The sequence below is a fragment of the Theobroma cacao genome, chromosome 3, assembly GCF_053813885.1.
Source record: "Theobroma cacao isolate CCN51 chromosome 3, ASM5381388v1, whole genome shotgun sequence".
Lineage (NCBI taxonomy): Eukaryota > Viridiplantae > Streptophyta > Magnoliopsida > Malvales > Malvaceae > Theobroma > Theobroma cacao.
The window spans coordinates 58,649-81,369 of record NC_142641.1 but is presented as its reverse complement, the minus strand read 5'-3'; the positions used below and the strand labels follow the sequence as shown (position 1 = coordinate 81,369).

Sequence of the window (22,721 nt, the reverse complement as noted above, 5' to 3'; positions counted from 1 at the left end):
ATTCAGTATTTTACTTCATTTCCTTTCCGCTTTTTCCTCTCACTGGTCGACCTCACTTCTCTATTCCTCACCACTGCCACCGTCGCCTCGTAGTCCTTGCAAGACGTCTTCGTTCCCTCTTTCCCATCTTTCTTTCCTCTTTTCGAAATCTCTCTCATTTCTCTACATCTCCCTCTATTCTCTGGATGCTACCCTCCCCTCCCCTCCCCTGCCCTCGCTGCCGCCATATTGCCATTGGTGTAATTTATATAGGTTCCGGTTTGAAGTTTTCTTCTGACAGGAGGTGTGTTTTTGGTGCAGTTGATTTTGGTGGTAGTGGTTGTACTCACAGGCCTTGTCTAGCATAATTTAGATGTTAACTCTATCAATCTAATCTAATCTAATTATTATATTGAAAAAGTAGTAATTTCAAGAGTCACCTAAATCGTAAGGCTTATGTTGTTTTTATTATTTATTGGATAAGTGCGATGATTCCTAAGTTCAAATTTCCTTTTAAGTTAAATATATTTCAAGCGCCGGGATGTCATCTATCCCCCACCCACTCTTCCTTCTCTCCAATTTTCCAATTCCTCATCGATTAGTTCGTACGTTTAGCCGCGATTGAACATACGGTTGCCATCGGTTTTTCCTACTCTCTAGATCCGTTTGATGGCCATCAGGTAAATTTTCACTTGCTTTTTTTGATCTGTTTTTTTCTTCTAGAAAATACCAAAAAATATTTTAAATTTGAACTCTTCTCTGCTAGTTTTATCTGTTCCGTTTTTTAATGCTTTCATTTCAATCATACAGAGCATTGTTTTGAGCTGGTCCTTGTCACGTTAAAATGTAAACAGATCTTAAACCACTCTTAAATTAATTTTTTTATTAGTTGTGTTGATGTTCTTAAGAATTTCTATATATTTATTGAATATATTACTCTCTTTTCTTTTCGACTATAGTTTTAATCTTTTTTTAATAGATTGACTTTTAAATGCTGTCTTGGTCTCATCTACTGTTACAGATGATGCTTTTCATTTATTGCCAGGTGATCCCTGCATTTGTCTACATTTCAGAGGTTTCGAGGCTTAATCCATATTGTTCTCATTTCTTTTTAAGGTACATCCAATTTCATTTTTATAAATTTTTAAACATTTGTTAAAGCATTTTGGTACGCTTTTGTTTTCTTTATTGTGCCTTTTAGTTTAATTTTAGATATATTGCAGCTGTTTTGGTGAAATATGGTGTTGTTATGTACTGAGATATTTTATTTTGTATCGGGATTTTGATCCATTTTAGTTTATGATTTTTTCATGCATTTTAGCTTATTTTGGTGTATTGTGGAGTGTTAGAATATTGCTAAACGTAAAAGAGTGAATTAAGGCTGAAATTTTATACATATTTAAGTTGAATATGAGGACTATCTTTAATTATGGAAAGTGGAATAAGGGTGTTCTTAATAGTTTGTGATATAATTATCATTGCTAATTCCTTTTTTACCAAAATACACAGAGCAACTTCTCTCCTTGTCAAGTTGAAGTGTTGAGTAGACTGTAGTTCGCAAATACTTTTAACTTAATCAAAATAGCAATTGGTTTGTATGTTTAGTATTGATGTTGAGGTTTTTATTGCTTTTGTTTGACTTAGTTTACTCCGTTTAATTTGACTAGTATGCAAGTGATCAATCTTGGATGTATCATGGGGTAGACAATAATGGATATATTAGCAACGAATTTAGGAAAGGTGTTGAGGAGTTCATTGAATTTTCATTGTCGCATTATGACTCATAAATGACAACAAGATTAGACGTCCATGCTTAAGGCTTGATAACAAAAAGTTCATTTCACTAGGTGAAGTGATTTTCCACCTTTATTTAAAGGATTCACTAGTGCTTGTACAATTTTGGCCTGGGGAATCATCAACAAGTAATGACGAGGTTCTGAATCCAAATAGACAAATGGTTATTTTTTATATTTTTAAGGTTAATATTTACTTCTGAATTCATAGATCTATAATTGCAACAAACATTGTTATTGGTGTAGCCTGCTTGTGACTTTTCTAGATGCATTAGTTTTTGTTTTCTCGTGTTGTTGGTCTTTTGCCTGTACCATTTTATGTCCTAATACTTAATACAAACCAGTTTTTTTCTTTGGGAGTGTAATCTTTTTTTTATACAAATTAATTGGTTTGAGGACCATTCTAGTCGCTTACTAGCTAGATCAAAGAACCTTATTGATTATTATATTATGGAGGGAAAATTGCTACAAAGAAGAATTAAAGCTACATTATATTTTTGATAAGAGAACTCAACCCTCTAGGCCTTGAGTTACTTGAATGCCCATTGCTAAGCCATTTGAACTGGTCTTTCCCTTTTTGTCTTACTAGGAAAAAAATATTATTATTTGAATAATAAAATTCTATAAGTAACTTACTAAGTTTACATGGCTTGCTTTTCTTATTTTAGTTGTGTCATCCCTGATCTCAATTGAAGTTAAAATTCTTAATATTACCTTTTATGGAAGTCTCAGTTTCATCTTCAACATGTTTTGTGTTGTCCATCTTCATTGTAAGATGGAGCAACATATCCATTATCACCCTCAAAGCTTTGCAAAGAAACTATAAAGTAGTATTGATGATAACAAAATCACTCATATTTACTCACCCAAAGAATTAAAAAAATAAATCACACACCAAACACTACCATCACGATGGCAGCAACAGTTTGCTATTTCAACTGTTTGATGTTTAGCATTCATCATCAATTCTCAAATTGATTGTTTGATATTTATAGATCATGATTGATATTAAGCAACGCCTCATGGCCACCAAAATGTTAAGAAGAGGCAATAAGGTTTGACATTACTTTTCAGTTCTCAATTTAACAGTGTAATTCAATCCTTCATCAAACAATATTCCGATAAGGCAGATGATGGTTCAATGTCTACTTTATATTTTTATCATTTTAGCTCTTGAAGCTTGTGCTTAACTCCTTAATGAAATTTGAAAAACTCCTTTCCTGAATCTTCATTCTACTTTGGCTAAGGTTTTTGAGTTAAAACAGGCCAAGAAGCAATGGGAAATTCCCTTTTATTGAGCGCTCATTTATCTTCATGTACTTTATGCTTTGCACAATATTCACTTCATTACATCCTTGGTTAGGACATCATCTGATAATATTGAAGTATATCAATTCACACATTAGATAGTTTGATGATCTCAAGTCTAAGGATCATTAGCGTAAGTAACATATGAGAATATATTTCCATCTCAGTGAACTATCAAATGTAATCTTATGTTGGGTTTTGTTCAATGAACTTGTTCATTTAACAAGCACTTACATGTTTGCTTAAGTATGCCGTACTTCAATCTATAAAACCACTTGCTTACTTCATAAGTAAGAAACATAAAATGTGTCAATCTCTTGGTTTTATCATTGTCTTCTCTTCATAAAGCATCGACTAGGAACAATTTAAGAATGGATGCAATAAGGATTTCATAATTATAATCCGTTATAATTCCTTGTGCTAGGCACATTTATTCTATGAACTTTTTCTTTGTAAGTAAATAACATAAATTATATAAACTTATTGATAAAGATCATTATTAATATTTAATGCTTATATTGATTGCAATGTCTCTACACAAAAATGTTGATTGGCTTCTAGGGTGCACATCAACTCCATCATGCTCAAACCAAACTCCTTTGGCAATCTTTGCTCCTTCAACCAATACTAAGATGACATTTTTTTGACCCTTCACCGTTTTTCATATTACCCGAGATGGACAAAAATTTTAATCAGAAAATTTACTTTCTTCCGTATTTATATTCCTACATTTGTTTTTGCTTGTTGAATAAAATAGTTAAACTGGAATTAACTCCATTGCGTGGGTAATTCATGTAATTTTGTAATGTATCTATGGGCTGTTTTAGAAAGAATATTAGTTCTGTAACAGTCCATTTGAATCCAAATGAGTTTCTTTGATCACAATTAGATTTGAGTTAACTGAATTATAACTAAGTTGTTAATCAAAGGTAAGTTTCGTGTTTCCATTTGCTTCTGTTTGGTAGCTGAAAGATGGAGTACTATGCCAGAAAATACCAAATGGAGTGTTTTATTTTGGGTTTCTAAAGAATTTAATGTTCTGGCTCATGTTAGGTCACAATGGAGTATTTTGTTTTGTCTTTTTCATTAGGCTAGTGTAGGTTAAAATCATCACATTTTGATGTATGTTTCCTTTTATTGTTTTTTATCTCAAAAATTATGTTGTTGTTAGGATTTTTTTGTTTTTCCTATTAAACTTTAATAGTTATCTTGTTTGATTTAATCCATGTAGATGAAAGAGAGGTCAAAATCTTCCTCTGCAAGCAATCTTCCACTCATCCTGGATATTGATGACTTTAAGGTAATGAACCAAACCATGGAATGGTTCAATATGTTATGGTATTCTTAGTTAAAGATCATTGGATCCTTTTTTATTTTGCTTATTGAATGCCATTGAATAATTTTATGATTAATTGTCAATGGGTAGGGTGATTTTTCTTTTGATGCATTATTTGGGAACTTGGTAAATGAGCTCCTGCCGGCTTTCCAAGAAGAAGAAGCAGATACAGCAGATGGACATGGCATTGGTGGGACAGATGTTCTGCCAAATGGACATATCCGTGCCCCTTCTGGTGCAACAAAATTCCCACAAGGACTCTCTGCCCCTCTATTCCCAGAAGTAGATGCTCTATTATCGCTCTTTGAGGATTCTTGCAGAGAGTTGGTTGATCTTCGAAAGCAGGTTTGTTCTCTAATTGTTCGTGATGTGATTTACAAAACTGTAGGATTCATATTAATGTTTAAATTTTCTTGATATGGGTTGAAGATTGATGGAAAACTCTACAATCTTAAGAAAGAGGTTTCTACTCAAGATGCTAAGCACCGCAAGACACTAACTGAGGTTAGTCAGCAGAATTCCTTCAAATATTTTCTTTGGAATCGTATATGGTGAAAATGTCAGAGAAATTAAAGAAAAAAGAAGAAAGTATTTCTTTCATGCCTTCCATGATTTTAAAAGAATTATTTATCGTTGGATATTGAAAGCCCATTTCTCTGGAAGAATTTTTCTTTTTTTTTTCCTTAAAAAAAATGAATATTAAAAGTTTTATCTATTTTTGTGTGTGAGGGCCATATGAGAACAAATAGTGAATATTGAGATAAATGCTTCTTACTTTTGTTTTAGAAGATCCTGCCTTCACATTTGTACCTTGACTTGAACAGCAACGGTATGCATTTGGTCAAAAATCAGATAGAGAACTTTTGGATCTTTCAATTACAAGTTCTTAGATGAATGTGAATCTAATATGAGTTACCACTGGATCATAAACTTGATTATTTTTACTTCTTATTTTTATCTAGCTAGAAAAAGGTGTAGATGGCTTGTTTGACAGCTTTGCAAGATTGGATTCACGTATTTCAAGTGTTGGGCAGACTGCAGCAAAAATAGGAGATCATTTGCAGGTAAAGATTGTTTACTGTTTTGGCTAGCACTATCTGCTCCTAGTAGGTTTTCATCATGTTGGTAAATTATATAGTTCCTTATGGCCTTTCCTAACTGCATTTATTTGGTATTTTCTTGTCAGAGTGCAGATGCTCAGCGTGAAACTGCTAGTCAAACAATAGAGCTCATAAAGGTACTTCCACTTGGTGTATTTCATGTCTGTTGCTTAAATTGCTTAAATACCTTGATAATTTACTCCCTTGCAGTACTTGATGGAGTTTAATAGTAGCCCGGGCGATTTAATGGAACTTTCACCGCTATTTTCTGATGACAGCCGTGTTGCCGAGGCTGCCTCAATTGCACAGAAATTGCGTAAGATGACATCTCATTTGTAAAGCTTTAGTTATTGCTCATATTCACAAGCTCTGTGAGATACCAAATGTGTATGTGAAAAGAGAGTGACTGATTATGGTGTTATGAATCTGATATGGTAACAATTGTTCGAAATTGTTACCGGAAAAGTGTGACATCTTTTAGTATAGGGAACTTATTTCCATGACTACAATATTTGCATTATGCATTTTATGCTTCTCACAGCTCTATGAACAATTTTTACCTTTTATTTTTTATTTTTGTTGATTTTAGGATCATTTGCCGGGGAGGATATTGCTAGAGCCGTGCCATCAGTTGTCGGAAGCGTAACCGCCAGCAGAGTATTGGAAGTTGCAGTTGCTAATCTTCAGGAGTATTGCAATGGTATGGTAACTTTTTTATGACACTCTTCTTGTGTGAAGCCTGTGTGATCGATGAGATTGATACAACAGTGAATGAGTGACTTTTAGTAGATTATAAGAAGGAAATTTTAATGAAATTATTTTGATACCTAAAAGAAATAGTTATTTTAACTAAATTCTGTAAGTTGATTTTGTCATTTTGATTATTTATTGAAGCTTTGGAATTAAATTATGAATGAAAGAGTCCACTATAGTCTGTCTGATTAGTAACTTTGCCTATCCTGTAATGACAAGTATATTAAGTCGGCCTTGTGTTTTCATCTTTTCTGCACTCTCTGTAGAACTGGAGAACAGATTGTTGGCTCGGTTTGATGCTGCATCACAGAGAAGGGAATTGTCTACCATGTCTGAATGTGCTAAAATTTTATCTCAGGTATGAATTGTATATTTATTGCTGTCTTTCCCCTATAAAATATCATCTTATTACCTCTATTTGGAGCAGGTTATTAAGATCTGTGAAGGAATCTTGTTAATGAATTTAGAATATTTCTGCTTTTACACTTGCAGTTTAACAGGGGCACCAGTGCCATGCAACATTATGTGGCAACCCGTCCAATGTTCATTGATGTGGAAGTTATGAATTCAGACACCAGATTAGTTCTTGGCAGCCAGGGTTCTCAAGCTAGTCCTAGCAATGTTGCTCGTGGCCTTTCTTCACTATACAAAGAAATTACAGGTTGAGAAGGCAGTAATTATTGATGTTAATTCAAGGGCTTGAGTTCATCAAGGCACTTTTTGTATCTCTGTTGTTTATCTTGCAGATACTATACGTAAAGAAGCAGCCACAATTATGGCAGTATTCCCTTCTCCTAATGATGTTATGTCAATTTTAGTTCAGGTGCCTTGAAGAATCTGTCTTTTATGTGCCCGTGTTGTTGCATTTCCTTAACTTATAAGCAGCACCATTCTGTATACTGGTGTTGTAATCATGACTTGTTTCCTATGTAATATGCAGCGAGTTTTGGAGCAGCGAGTTACTACTCTTTTGGACAAATTATTATTGAAGCCATCTCTTGTGAATCCCCCTCCCATCGAGGAAGGTGGACTTTTATTGGTAAGTAAACATACAGAGGATGCATTCACTTCTCCTTATCTAAAAATTGTAAGTGACAAATATTGACTTTACTCGTATTTCACTTGAGGTTTCAGTATCTGAGAATGCTAGCTGTAGCATACGAGAAGACCCAGGAACTTGCTAGAGATCTAAGAGCTGTTGGATGTGGTGATTTGGATGTTGAAGGTAACAATATGACAATAGCTCCTTTGCAAAGCCCATTGTAGTTATCTTAATGGAATAATATCACATTTAGGCCCTATAGTTTAGGAAAATGTGTAATATGGTACATGCATTTAAAAAGAAAATTCAATGCGGTGCCTAACTTTTATTACGCCTATTAATGACCCTCAATGTCCAACTCCGATAAGAAAATCTACGTGTCAATAGGCCAATAAAAATGTGTTACATGGCCAAGTAAATACCATGTCACTTAATGATTCATGACACACTTGGTTATTTTTTTTGAAAAGTAAAAAAATTTAATTAAATTCTTTTTTTAAAAAATAAAAAAATGAATTTATGTATTTTCAAAAATAAGAATCTTTTTTTCTTTTTCCTTTCCTTCTCTCTCCTCTCTTTCCTGTCTCTCGCCCGACCTCCTTGTTTTAAGCCAAATTTGACCAGTAACCAATCGGATTTGGGCAATTGACTGGTGATTTGCCTTGGTCTACTACGGCCAATGATTGGCTTGATTTAACCATAGGATTGGGGTTTAGGAGAGAAAAGGAAAGAAAAAAAAAGAAAAAGAAACTTTTTAATTTTTTTAAAATAAAAAAATATATTTTTAAATTTTTATGTTTCTTTTATCTATTAAAAACTAAAAGTTATTTTTTTCCGATTTTTTTTCTATTAAACCTCTCACATGGGTAATTCAATAATTTTATGACATGGTTGCCATGTGTGTGCCCTATGGTAGCCACTCGTGCAAGTTGAAATGGTCCCATTAAGTGATATGACATTTTTTTTGCCACATGTTGCATTTTGATTAGTCCAAAGCAAAGTTAACGGGGTTTGTTAAAGGTGTCACAAACGGGGGTATATTGATATAGGAATTAAAGTTTGGGTATCACGTTGAACAGCTTTTTTATTACAGGTACCACATTAGACATTTTTCTAAGCTATAGGGTTAAATAGGACATTGTCCCTTTCCTTTAACTTTGTAAATACTTTTTCATATCAGATTTAATTAATTAATTCTAGTAGATGATGTGATGCAGACGCATCAAGAATTCTATTTTATTTAGTATTTGCGTTAACTTAGGGTTTTATTTTCTTTATTTTATTTAGTTTGAGATTCTTTTACCTATCTTTATTAGAATTTTAGTACTTTAAGTCTTTATTTAGGATTAGGATTACTATTTGATTAAGATTTATCTTAGCTAGTATAAATAGGTGATCCTAGATAGAGCGTTATTATTATTAATTTTTGTTTATTTTGAACTTTTATTCAAGAGGTTTCTTTAAAAACCCAATTATCTTTTGTTGTTCCAAATACAATCAACCCCATTCAAGCCTAATTGTTTAGTTCTAATTGTCCTAATCCTTCCGGCTACATCATGATGAATGAAGGTTGCGTTGGATGAGTTGGAAAAATTAAATCAAATCTACAATATGGCATTTCAGTGAGACATGATGTGACATGAGGTTGTCCTAACTCACAAAGCCTGTTTGATCTATGTTGTAGAGTTTGGAATATCTGATTCTATCATATGAATTTTTTTTATCTTGATAAGCAACTATTTTGTTAAATTTATTAGAAAATATGGCCATCGACATATATTTTAATATAATAGATTGTAGTGGAAAAATTCTAACTGTTAGTTACCAGAAAACAGTGTTAAGTGGACTCAAGCAAAGTTGCTTTCAAATAATGTATTCACCTTTTATGCCTTAATCACAAAATCGCTTTATTGTTACAGGTCTCACAGAGTGTCTGTTTTCTGTTCACAAGGATGAATATCCTGAACATGAGCAAGCCTCTCTTAGACAACTATATCAAGCAAAGGTTTGCAAATTGCTTTACCTTTTCTCTAAGTTTCAATCCTTGATTTGCTTCATTGTTGCAGCTTGTAAGATCTGTGATGCTTTGCAGTTGGAAGAACTGCGTGCTGAAAGCCAGAAAGTTTCTGAGTCAAGTGGAACAATAGGACGCTCTAAAGGGGCTTCAGTGGCTTCTTCTCATCAGCCGATATCTATTGCAGTTGTGACAGAGTTTGTACGGTGGAATGAAGAAGCAATATCTAGATGCACTTCGTTTTCTTCTCAGGTAATAATTTATCTGCCAATTGAGGCTATGCTCTGTTACTTGTGCACAAGTTTTGTGCAAGTCAAGAAACACTGTACAAAATACTGGGTTGAGAAAAAAATCGAGGCTTTTGAAATGTTCCATTTAGTATTACTTGTATTGTTCTGAAATTGTCTAAATTTCAGCCTTCCAGTGGGTTACCATCTCTCTGAAGAGGCGTGATTGAGTTAATTTGTTGTTTCGAAAGTTTTGAAATATTGCAATGCAGAGGCCTTAACTACCGATTATTGGTGTATGACAAATAAAGTATAGCTAAAGTAACATGATTCATGTATAGCACCCCAGCATTTGTCTCATTGGTTGGTGCATAATCCCCCTGCCTAAAAAGCGGGGTTCGAATCCTCCCATCCTCAATTATATATAAAAAAAAACATGATTCATGTATAAAATTTAGCATGCATTTGAAACAGAATGTTAGCAACAGTAGTAAAAGGAAGCAAAGGATGGGTAGACTAAAAGAAAGCTGATATTATGGCATAAAATGTGATCGATTACTAATGATTATGTCTTGGACAGCCTGCTACACTTGCAGCCAATGTAAAATCAGTGTTTACTTGCCTACTGGACCAAGTAAGTTGGTTGATTAAACTCGTAGATTCTCTGGATTTATGTCATGGATACTTAATTAGTCAAAATGTTTCAGGTCAGCCAGTATATAACAGATGGACTTGAATGGGCTAGAGATAGCCTGATTGAAGCTGCAGCCTTGAGGGAAAGGTTTGTGCTAGGTACAATTGTTAGTAGAAGGGTCGCTGCTGCTGCTGCTTCTGCGGTAAATACCTGATTATCTTTTTATTTTGTGCATTCTATGTTTCAATTTAATCCAAGAATAATGGAAATAAGGTGGTTAGTTACCTGATATACAGGCAGAGGCTGCTGCTGCTGCTGGTGAAAGCAGTTTCAGATCTTTCATGGTTGCTGTACAACGTTGTGGCAGCAGTGTGGCCATAGTTCAGCAGGTATGCTGGGTTTCATTGTTGTTCTTATAGTAAAGTTAGAGGTGAAAGAATGTTCTGATATTATGAAGAATTAAATCAATCTTACCTGTAATCTGCAGTACTTTGCAAATTCTATATCTCGGCTCTTATTGCCTGTTGATGGTGCTTATGCTGCTTCTTGTGAAGAAATGGCCACAGCAATGTCTAGCGCGGAGGGTGCTGCTTATAAAGGGCTTCAGCAATGCATTGAAACCGTGATGGCTGAGGTCAGTTACTCGCTTCCAGTCACTTCTAATATTTTATTTCTTCTGGACAATAGCATGGGGGGTAATTATCGGATATGGGTATTTTTAATTTTTTCCTAGTTTTTCCTTATATTTGGAGGGGTTGGACCTCCATACCCATGTCTGTTGAATGTGTTCAACTTCAAGGAAAATGAAGTATTGAAGCAGTGTAGCTCTATACAGTGCCTAAAGATTTGAGTCTCATTACGTGGTGCTTATTTATTCAACTCAATTTTTTTTGCCAAGCTTATAGATGTTACTTGTTTATTTGCTCTCTTTAGTTTTCTTAATTATCAGTGATTATTTATTGGTGAAGCTTCGGTATAGGTTGAACGGCTATTATCAGCTGAACAAAAGGCAACAGATTACTGCTCACCTGATGATGGAATGGCTCCCGATCATCGTCCAACAAATGCTTGCACAAGGTTTGTCCGTCTAGTCAACTTTTGAGGGGTCATTTGAAACCCTATCGATGTGAAGTTGATTGGTTTGGAAACATTAGAAATGATCCAAGTCCTTTTCCTATACTATTTTGCAATTGGTCATAGCTTCACTTATGTTACTTTTATGTTGTCTACTTGTTAATCAAAATAATACATTCAGTTTCAATGTTTCTAGGATACAGTTGCTCTCTCCTTTAATAATGCTGCTGTAGTTGAAACAAAATATTTGATTTATTTATCTTTTGTCTTCTTTTCCTTGTATAGAGTTGTTGCTTATCTTTCTCGGGTCCTCGAGGCTGCATTCACTGCACTAGAGGGTCTTAACAAACAAGCGTTCCTGACTGAACTGGTATGATTCTTATCATTTTATATTCCCTTGATTATTTATGTACATGGTTCCAAGACTTTTGAGTCTACTAAATTGCTCTGTATACAAACAAGTATGTTTGCATAGTATAGGCAAGAAATCCATGCAGTTATAAAATTTGGTGGTTTTATGGTTTTAATACGAGGATGCTTTCACACATTAAGAAATTTCTTCAATTACACACAAACTCAATATCTCCTCGTTCACCTATCCATTTTGAAGCAGTTTGTTAAGCAGTGTTTCCCTAGATAATTTTCAGCAATTTTTGTTTTTAGGTATGTGATATTATTTCCTTTTTTTCTATTATTATTTTTCCTATTTCCATATATACGGTTTTGTTAAGTGATTATGCCATATTTTGAAAGGGGAAATTGCTGATCCTGTGTCATTTTAGGGAAACCGCTTGCACAAAGGACTACTTGTTCATTGGCAGAAGTTCACTTTTAATCCTAGGTATTTTGACTTGTTCTAATGTCTCAATTGCCTGTTATTTTGTTGGACTGTGAAAAAGCAACAGTGATATGTATGGTTGTGACTTGTTTCTGATCGAGGGAGGGCCTCTAATATAGTTTTTTTTTTTTTTTTAATTGGGAGAAGGGGGATTCGAACCTTGTTTTCTAGGCAGGGGATCATGCATCAACTAATGAGCCAAATGCTTGAGTGTAGGCCTCTAATATAGTTGGTTTTTTTTTTATTAAATGGGGGGAAGGGGGATTCGAATCCTGCTCTTTAGGTAGGGGGATTATACACCAAACAATGAGCCAAATACTCAGGTGCGCCTCTAATATAGTTGGTTTCATGTATACTGCAGAAAAACTTGTAGAACATGTAGTACATCAACTTTGTTTGCCTGTTTGCCTGCGTCATTTGAATCTTTTATGCATTGATTTGCAGCGGAGGACTACGCCTGAAGCGTGATATAACTGAGTATGGAGAATTTGTGCGTAGTTTTAATGCTCCTTCTGTTGATGAGAAATTTGAACTCCTTGGCATGTAAGTTTATGGATTCATAAAATCACTGTGCCTCTATTTTCTCATTTGAACCATTATTCTATTGATGAACTGCTGGTATCCAGCTTGGCCAATGTCTTCATAGTTGCTCCTGAAAGTCTCTCCACTTTGTTTGAGGGCACCCCTAGCATCCGGAAAGATGCACAAAGGTATTGTTCATATTATTGATCTTGTTTTATGCACTTTATACTCTTATGATTGGTGCTTATTTTTCTGTAGCGCATTAGGATCAGATGCAAGTCTGGTTGAACATTTGCACTCAAAATGCAACTTGAGAAACCTTAACTAAGTAATGAATAGTACTTAAATAAGGCTCCATTTGGTTGATACATTCATTTTTTTTGTTGTTTTCATATTTTGCAGAACATAAACAGAAAGAACAAAGCATTTTACTAGAAGATTAGGGGTCTCTTTGGTAACCAGAAATTAACTTGCTGGGAAAAACAATTATTTGTGAAAAACATTTTACTAGAAGATTTAATAATTTTTGTTTGGACAAATTGAGGAAAATATTTTCTGTTATTTGGATCACCTTTCAGAGAATATTTTCCATTGCCCATCTTCAAATATTTTCCACCTTGACATCATAAAAATATCAACATTCATCAATTATGCATGACATTCAACACATTTTTTTCAATATTAAAAATATTATATATAAATAATAAAATAACTAAAATATACACAAATAAAAATTATCATTATACAAATATTTATCCTACATGATAAAAGCATCTTACATATATAATAATTAAAATCATTCTACAAATATTCGTCTTACAAATAAAAGCTTCCTAAATATTTAATTAAAATCATCCTACCTAAGGCAACAAAAACTTGTCTCCAAGACCAAAATACACCCACTGAACGTTATCATTTTTACACCAAACAATTTGCCATCCTCAACTCATAAAAGTCATATTTTCAATAATAAGTTTTAACAAAAAATTACAAATATTATTTTCAATTATATTTAGAATTATTGAGTTCTGGCTAGATTTGTAATAAAATTACAAAAGACGTAATCATTTACCTACTATAAAACATAGAATATCTTAGAACTCCACTTCAAGAAGATATAATATGTTTTTCAGTTGATTTTGCACATCCCAATCTGCTTCATTTTCTCATCCAATAGCATGTTCATGTCTTGCGAAGTGAAGTCCCATATTCTGGATTTGCAGCAGCACCAAGAATGGCCAAAAACCTAGATTTAAGAACAGTATCTTGTTCTTGCTCTTTTTTTTTTTCTTGCCCATAAAAATACCAATTAGATCACGAAAAGGTGAAGAATTTTTTTTTTTAAAAAGATCTTCATCCTTAACCTCAATGCAAAACAAAAAAATTTAGATAACACAAACACAGACAACCAATTTCACACAGGAACTCATCTCATCTCTCACCCACCAAAAAAGTTAGCCATCATTAACAAAATCAGTTATATTGACAGTGCAATTAGTGAAAATGTTGAACGGTACTTCCCATATTCTTTTACCTAAATATGAAAGGAACATTCAAGAGGAATGGCGTATTTTTTCTCCATTGATTTGTACCTTGTCCATGTGGATCAGTGCATCTATGTTTGTGTTTGCCTGTTCTTATGTGAATTTAGATATTGGTGCTCGTTGGGTTTTTCTCCATGGTGGTTGCTAATTTTGATTTGAGTCTCAATTCAGGTTTATTCAGCTTAGAGAGGACTACAAGAGTGCAAAACTTGCATCAAGACTTAGCTCTTTATGGTCAAGTTCTAGTTGATCCAGAGGTGGCATGCTGATATGCTGTATAGGTTCCTGGACATTATTTCAAGCATTTTCCTTGTGGCTAACGCCTAGGTTGCCCAGTTTTGAGGCACAAATACCAAGTCGAGTGCTGGTGGTGAGGATAATAAGCTCATTGTTGAACTAAAAATTGAGGACGTTAGATTTTTTTTTTCTACAATATGTTTGTATTTTTTGTTATGGCATTCATTTTACTAGTTATATTATTTTCAATTTTCTCTTTGAATTTTCAATAAGCAAAGATCTAGTGTCCCGGTTTGTTAGTACATGGTAACCCTTGATTGAGGGTTATTTCTATTATTAAAGCTTGTGCCCGATGGCCTCGTATTTCTAAGAAGCTGCTTGCACGAGCAATTGCCCTTGTATTATATATATATATATATTATGCTATATGGATGTATTTTTCTTACATTTAGGGGCTCTTTATATGTGTTGTAAAAAAGTCTATCTGGCGTAGTTTTGTATAAGTCAGGCTGTGGATTATATGCTACCCAAAATCGCACAATTAAAAATTGTCTACGTTGTCTGGATTCTTTTGTATTTGGGCAACTATATTTAGGTTGAATTTATTTTTAAATTTTTTAGATTTTTAATTTGATTGAATTTAAAGTACATATTAGAATAAATTTGGTGTCCAATCGTAAAATATAATATATTATCTCTAAATTGTAGATACCGTAGTCCTTTTTGAGCCAGTACACCAACTCTAGAGATCAACAAAATTTTGAGTTATATGTAATTTTAAAAAACTCATTATTTCTTTCAAAGAAAAATGAAGATGAAATGAAAAAAGAGAACGTTTAGTGTTAAAACCCAAACTGAAAAGAAAGAGAAAAAGAAGATAATTTTAAAATGTACGTAAATTTTCTTCTCAACATGCTAAAATAATTGGTATAAATGCTGGATTTTACTTATTAACATATTATTTTCTTAATATTAATAAAACATTTGTTCGGGAATTACACTATCACAGATAATAGATAAAGTAATTCGGAAATAGGTAGGCAAGTGTTGTCACGTGAAGTAGCAAAAATAATAATAATTTAATGTAACAAGTTAATTATATCAAATAATAATAATTTTTTAAAAAATTAAATATTTAAATATATATTCTCAAAGTTAAAGTATTTAACGGTTTATAAATGTTAATTTATAAATGAATAATAATAAGGATAAAAATGATTATAATAAAATTCGTAGTTAAAAAAATTTGATGTAAATCTGTAAGAATTAATGTAAACAATTATAAAAGTGCAACAAGCATTATCGAAATATTAATGTAAATGTGTCAGATTTAACATAATAGGTCAATTATGTTAAATAAATATAATTTTTTTTATAAAATTAAATATTTAAATTTATATTCTCGAGTTTAAAGTATTTAACGATTTATAAATTAATAACAGTAAGAATACAAATAATTATAGTCAAAATTAGTAGTTGAAAAGCTTTGATATAAACATGTAAGAATTAACGTAAAAACTTATAAAGGTCGAATATGCATTGTAAATATTGAGGTAAATGTATGAGATTTAACATAATAAGTTAATTACATCAAATAATCATAATTTTTTAAAAAATCAAACATTTAAATTTATGTTCTTGACTTTAAAGTATTTAACGGTTTATAAATCTTAATTTATAAATGAACAATAGTAAGGATAAAAATAATTATAGTGCAAATTAGTATTTAAAAAACCTTAATGTAAACCTATAAGAATTAATGTAAAAAATTATAAAGATTAAATAAGAATTGTCTAAATATTGACGTAAATATGTGACATTTAACGTAATAAGTCATTATATCAAATAATAATAATTGTTTTGAAAATTAAATATTTAATTTTATATTCTCGAAGTTAGAGTATTTAACGGTTTATAAATGTTAATTTATAAATGAATAATAATAAATATAAAAATAATTATAGTGAAAATTAGTAGCTAAAAAATCTTGACATAAACCTATAAGAATTAACAGAAAAAATTATAAAGGTGAAATAAACATTGTCAAAATATTGATGTAAATGTGTCAAATTTAACATAATAGATCAATTATATTAAATAAACATAATTTTTTGAAATATTAAATATTTAAATTTATATTCTCGAGTTTAAAGTATTTAACCGTTTATAAATTTTAATTTATAAATTAATAATAGTAAGTATAAAAATAATTATAGTCAAAATTAGTAATTGAAAAACCTTGACGTAAACTTATAAGAATTAACTAAAAAATTATAAAGGTTGAACATGTATTGTTAAAATATTAACGTAAATATATGAGATTTAACGTAAAACTATATCTACAGAGATGAGCGGTCCTTGGCTTGTTGGAGATTATTTCAACACTATTGTAACTAGTGAAGAGCAATTAAATGGTGTTGTCCCTAATAATGGCTCCATGGAGGAATTTGCTGTAGCTTTGTTAGATTGTGGCCTCCTAGACACAAGGTTTGAAGGTAACTCATTTACTTGGGTTAACTACAATATAATTCAAAGGTTGGATCACATTTTATCTATTTAAGAATAGTCAAATTTCTTGACTACCGCTCGTGTACAACATCTAATAAGAGATGGCTCAGATCATTGTCCATTGCTTGTTTCATGTTCTAATTCGGCAACAAGAGGGCCATCTTCTTTCTGGTTTATGCAAGCTTGGATCAAACATCATCGCTTCATGCAATTTGTTGAAAGTAATTAGAGTGCACCTATGCAAGGTTCGGGTATGGTAGCTTTTTAGGGGAAACAACAACGCCGTAAATGTGGTTTAAAATGGTAGAAAAAAGTAATTACTTGAGACATATTTCAAAATATTTGAGCAGCAAAAGAAAAGGCATTGGAAGCTGAAATAGGCATGGGTGGACCCACGTTGGAGGGAGTGGTGTCACATGACACCACTCACTTCCTAAAATGTTTTAGTTTTTATACTATTTATCTAGGGTTTATGGTAGTTAATATACTAATGAACTCTTTTTTTTTTCTTTGCGATTTTATAAAGAGTGGGGTCAAAGACTCCAAGTAAAAGTAAGTTATGTATTAATATTTAAATACTACAAAGAAAGATAAAAATCTCCTTCCATAATTTAAGATTTTAGTAAAAAAGTCAAAACCTAAACTACTCTCCCTATCTAAAAATTCAAGTCCTTCCCCTTCTCAATCTTTGGCTGTGTTTTTCACTCTCTCAAAACAACCCACCTAAACTTAAATTGTAAGTAATTTTCAACTTAAATTGAGTTCTTAAATACTTCATATCTAAATATTTTTTAATTAATTTGATAATTTAGGTTCATAATTATAATCTAACTAATAGAAAATAATATTGCACATCAAATAATATCTTGAAATTATGAGTTTTTCTTTTCTTGATTTATTTTGTAGGTATATCATTTGATTATTTGATTTTTGAAGTTAACTTTATATAGTTTGTGGATGCTTATATTTAGTTTTGATCAATAAATTGAAAATTGTTATATTATTAGTTATTGAACCTGATAATTTTCTAAGTAATATCATATTTTATTTAATTTTAATATTTTAATTTATGCTAATGAGTATAATTTTAAAAAGTTTTATAATTTTAGATAAATAAGCTATAGAACGATATTTTAAAAGAAAAGAAATTGTCTCATAAGACTTAGATCCCAAGCAATAACAACAAAATTCTACTAATAATGGTACTCAAGAGTATTCTCCTAAGCAAAGTTGTGTTGAATTTGATCTAAGTACGCTCCTAACAAGTCTTGGGTCGAGAAAAAAATTTTCAAAGTATCATCCTAATGACACCACTTAGAAAATTCCTGGGTCTGCCCCTACCTACCAATGAGTGCATTCCAAGTTACTTCATTTCGCTTAGGCAACATTTGGAACACCTTTCTTGCATCAATCATCAAACCAGACTTTGCATACATAGTAACTGGAGCATTTCGCACAACCAAGTTCTCATGCAAACCTATAAGAATTACAAGGGCATGCACAATCTTTTCTTCATCAACAAACTCAGTGTTTGAGCAAGTTGCCAATGCACTCATAAAAGTCACATAATTAGTTGCCTTTTTCATTTGAAGCATTTTGATCAATAATATTAAGGCATCTAGGCTGCTCCCATCTCTAACATTACAAGCCATCATAGAATTCTAAGAAATTATGTCATTCTCTAGCATTTCTTTAAAGACAAATTTTGCATCATCCAACCTTCCAGACTTAGGGTTTAAGTTTTGTTTTAAAAGGTTGAAAAAATCTCTCAAGGGCAGCTATCTTATTAAGGTTTTATTAAGATGGAAAATCAAAGTACAATAAGGAAAAGGACATAAACTTTACCTCTAATATTACATGAGATACTTCATAAAGAAGCTCTAAGGGAAGTGCTACTTCCTTTGCATAAAGTCTATAAAACCATGAACTAAAAATTATAACTTGTTTACAAGTAATAAAATAACTAAAGAATACTACTCCCTTACGTATGTTTGAATCTAACATAAGGTAAATTAATTCTATCTAGCTTTAAGATACCATTCAGCTCGCCTTCAACATTAGAGAAAACCTTAAGTACTTTATGTGTATAGTCTTGGTTGGAGAAGAAATCTGTAGTTTGGTTGCTCTCGCGATGGATATGAGTGATTTGGTAAGTAAATAGATGTAATCATTTTCAAATGGAAGCTAATGTATAACGAATGTCACATGATCTTGCACTCCTTTCTAATATCATATTTACTACCATCTTGGCATCCATCTCAATCCAAAATTTAACAATGTTGTAGTCATGACACAGGAGAAGTCCTCCTTTAAGTGCAAGCAATTCAGTTTCAAAGATTTATAAGGTCTAAAAGGTTAAGAAAATCTAAAAATTAACGTACTTGTGTGGTCACGTGCAACCCCCTATTGCATTTTGAAAATGGTCTTTCGAGCTCCCATCTACATTTTATGGACTCCATATATTTTTTATGATAACAAAACATTCCTTATTCATTAATGTGTAACTTCCCTATTTAAGTGTGCAGGATAAAGTTAACTCTCTGAATAAAATTTCCCATTAAAGGCAAGTTCACTTAAAAGATAGGTTAATCAGTCAAAGTGAGAAAGAAGAAAAAGGTTAATGAAAACATAACTTCATTAACTAATTAATGTGGAGCTTTAACTAGTGAAGGCATAACTAAGCCTTAGGTAAAAGTAAGATAGAAACGGCTTAATTAATTAACACCAGGCTTAATTGATTAAGAAGCTGCTGGAAGCTGAAAACAGAGGCATACTAATCGGTTAAGGAATTGGGTTAATCAGTTAGAACACAAAACCCTAGTTTTTTTAGGCATCAAAATCCAAATTTGAAATAAGTCTGATCATTGAAGGGAGTCAAAATGGAGAAATTCAAATTCAAAGATTTTTTAATTGATTAAATTTGATTTTAATCGGTTAAGGTTGAAATAAAGCTTCAATCAGTTAAATGGAAGGTTAACCAATTAAAGAAAGTCTGTTGGATAAAGAACTTTGAAAATAGAGAGTTCTTAATCGGTTAAAATCTCTTTTAATTGGTTAACATAGTGAACAGAGCTGCTACATAGTGCAAGATAGAGAAGGGCTAATTGGTTAAAGCCTGCAGTAACCAGTTAACAGAACTTTGTCTGTCTATTTGAATTTAAATGCTAAAGGATAAAATAACGGCTAGAATAATATCAAAGTTGTTCTCAATGGCTAGAAACTATCTCTAACAACAAAATCTGACTCCCCGAGTATAAATTGAAGCTCTAATGGTCAAAGGAGGATGAGAAAGAAGCACCAAGAGCTTATTTTGAGCAAAAAGCCAAAGAACCTTCACTTACACTAAGCTTGATTAATTCATCTTAGATCAGTAAGAGTGATCATTTGTACTTCTTTTCTTTTCTCGATAAATTAGAAAGTGGGAAGCACTGTAGGATTAATTATGAAGGATTAGAGCTTGGGTTAGAAGCTCACCATGTAAAAACTTGGTGAAAGTTGTATATTCCACTAGGATAGTGAAGTTGGGTTGAAAATCCTTGATTGAGAGATCAAAGGTCGTGGATGTAGATCGATAGGATCAAACTACTATAAATACTTGTGCATTGTCCACTTCGCTCTACCATTCTTTACTTGGTGTTTTTTTAACCATAACAAGTTTTAAATCTTCCTTCTTCTAATTTATTAGGAGCTCTACAAGCTAAAAGGACTAACCTTAAAATTTTTTGTTCTATTCATCCCCCTCTTGTCCACCAATGGGACAAACAAGATTCTTGGGGATTTTTAAGGATTTTTAAGTTTTTTAAACATTTTTATGGTTTTTTAAGCATTTTAAAGGTTTATTAAGGATTTTTAAGGTTTTGAAAGAATTTTTATGGATTTTTAAGATTAAGGATTTAAGGTTTTTTATAAGTTTTTAAGGATTTTTAAAGTTTTTTATGGATTTTCAAGAATTTATAATGTTTTTAAAAGATTTTTAAGGATTTCTAAGGTTAAGCTTTTTAAGGTTTTTTATAGTTTTTAAAGGATTTTTAAGGTTTTTGAAGGATTTTTAAGTCTTTTTAAGGATTTTTAATTTTTTTAGGTTTTTCCAGTTTTTTAAGGATTTTCAAAGTTTTTTTTATTTTTAAGCATTTTTAAAGATTTTAAAAATTTTTAAATAATTTTTAAGGATTTTAAGGGTTTTTTTTTTAAAAAAAGCACAGGGTTTGAACCCTAGACCTTTAAGTATTTTAAGGTTAGTTTAAGGATTTTTAAATATTTTTAAAGTCTTTTTATGGATTCAAAAGATTTTTTAATGTTTTTTTAAAGATTTTTAAGGTTTTAAAAAGTTTTTTCAAGATTTTTAAAGTTGTTATGCATTTTTACGGATTTTTATGGTTTTTAAAAGGTTTTAAAAGGCTTTTAAGTTTAATGATTTTAAGGTTTTTTTTATAGTTTTTTAAGGAATGTTAAGGAATTTTAAGGTTTTTTAAGTATCTTTAGGGATTTTGAAGGATTTTGAAGGTTTTTTCAGCATTTTAAACGATTTTTAGCGATTTTCAAGAATTTTGAAGGATTTTTAAACATTTTAAAGGATGATTAAAGATTTTTTTAGTATTTTTAGGTTTTTAAAGGATTTTTAAGGTTTTTAAAGGATTTTAGATTATTTTAAAGGATTTTTAAGGCTTTTTAAGAATTTCTAAGAATTTTGAAGACTTTGTAAGGATTTTTAAGCATTTTAAAGATTTTTTAAGGATACTTCAGGATTTTTAAAGTTTTATAAAGGATTTTTAAGGTTTTTCTAAGGATTTTTAAGGATTTCAAGGTTTTTTAAAAATTTTTAAGCATTTTTATAGTTTTTAAAACATTTTTAAGGATTTTGAAAGATTTTTAAGGTTTTTTAAGATTTCTTAGGGATTTTTAAGGTTTTTTTTATAAGGATTTAAAGGATTTTTAAGTGTTTATAAGGTTAAAGATTTTACGGTTTTTTTGGATTTTTGAGGTTTTTTATGGGTTTTTAAGAATTTTTAACAATTTAAAAGATTTTTAAGGTTTATTAAGCATTTTTCAAGTTTTTAAGTATTTTTAAGAATTTTGAAGGATTTTTAATGATTTTTTAACGATTTTAAATGTTTTTATGGATTCTTATGGGTTTTTAACATCTTTTAAAGATTTATAGAGTTTTGAAGGTTTTTTTTTATAGATTTTTAAGAATTTTTAAAGTTTTTTTTACGTATTGTTAAGGTTTTTCTGTATTTTTTAGCATCTTTAAGGATTTTTATGATTTCTTAAGTATATGTTTAAAGATTTTTAAGTTTAAGGATTTTAAGGTTTTTTATAGTTTTGCAAGAATTTTTAAGGTTTTTTTTAGCATTTGTAAGGTTTTAAAGGATTATTGTGGACTTTTAAGGATTTTAAAGGATTATTATGAATTTTTAAGATTTTTAAGGATTTTTTATGCTTTTTAAGGATATTAAAAATTTGTAAGGGTTTTTAAGGCTTTTTCTTGATTTTTGAGGATTTTTAACATTTTTAAAGAATTTTTCAGGTTTCTTCAGGATTTTAAAAGATTTTTAAGGTCTTTTTTTGAGATTTTTAACATTTTTATGTATTATTAAGTAATTTGAATAATTTTAAGGTTTTTAAAGGATGGTTAAGGATTTTTAAGGATTTTTTAAGATATGTAAGCATTTTTAAAATTTTTGAAGGATATTTAATGTTTTGTAAGCAATTTTAAGGATTTTTGAAGTTACGGATTTTTAAGGTTTTTTTAAGTATTTCTAAGGATATTTAAGAGTTTTTAAAGATTTCTTTAATTTTTTTTAAAGATTTT

The 22,721-nt window shown here is 31.1% G+C and overlaps 1 protein-coding gene across 8 annotated transcripts; it reads left to right on the top strand.

Annotated features, from left to right (window-relative positions):
- Positions 1-14,774, top strand: LOC18603796 (exocyst complex component SEC10b-like). 8 transcript variants are annotated; one of them, XM_018118156.2, is made up of 27 exons: positions 1-659; positions 790-825; positions 1,025-1,095; positions 4,312-4,380; positions 4,507-4,761; positions 4,846-4,920; positions 5,379-5,480; positions 5,603-5,653; positions 5,727-5,832; positions 6,106-6,216; positions 6,536-6,627; positions 6,762-6,930; positions 7,016-7,092; positions 7,210-7,308; positions 7,404-7,494; positions 9,231-9,316; positions 9,404-9,577; positions 10,133-10,186; positions 10,260-10,388; positions 10,483-10,575; positions 10,674-10,820; positions 11,166-11,263; positions 11,546-11,630; positions 12,043-12,101; positions 12,543-12,641; positions 12,725-12,808; positions 14,336-14,774. In XM_018118156.2, the coding sequence occupies exons 4-27, from the start codon at positions 4,312-4,314 to the stop codon at positions 14,412-14,414; spliced, it is 2,484 nt and encodes an 827-aa protein (XP_017973645.2). In that variant the 5' UTR covers positions 1-659; positions 790-825; positions 1,025-1,095; the 3' UTR covers positions 14,415-14,774. The 8 variants fall into 8 exon arrangements, 5 of the variants coding, with proteins under 5 accessions (XP_017973645.2, XP_007036040.3, XP_088660934.1 ...); XM_007035978.3 differs by lacking the exon at positions 790-825; XM_088804808.1 differs by lacking the exons at positions 790-825; positions 14,336-14,774 and adding an exon at positions 13,023-13,174.
- The last annotated feature ends 7,947 nt before the right edge of the window (positions 14,775-22,721 follow it).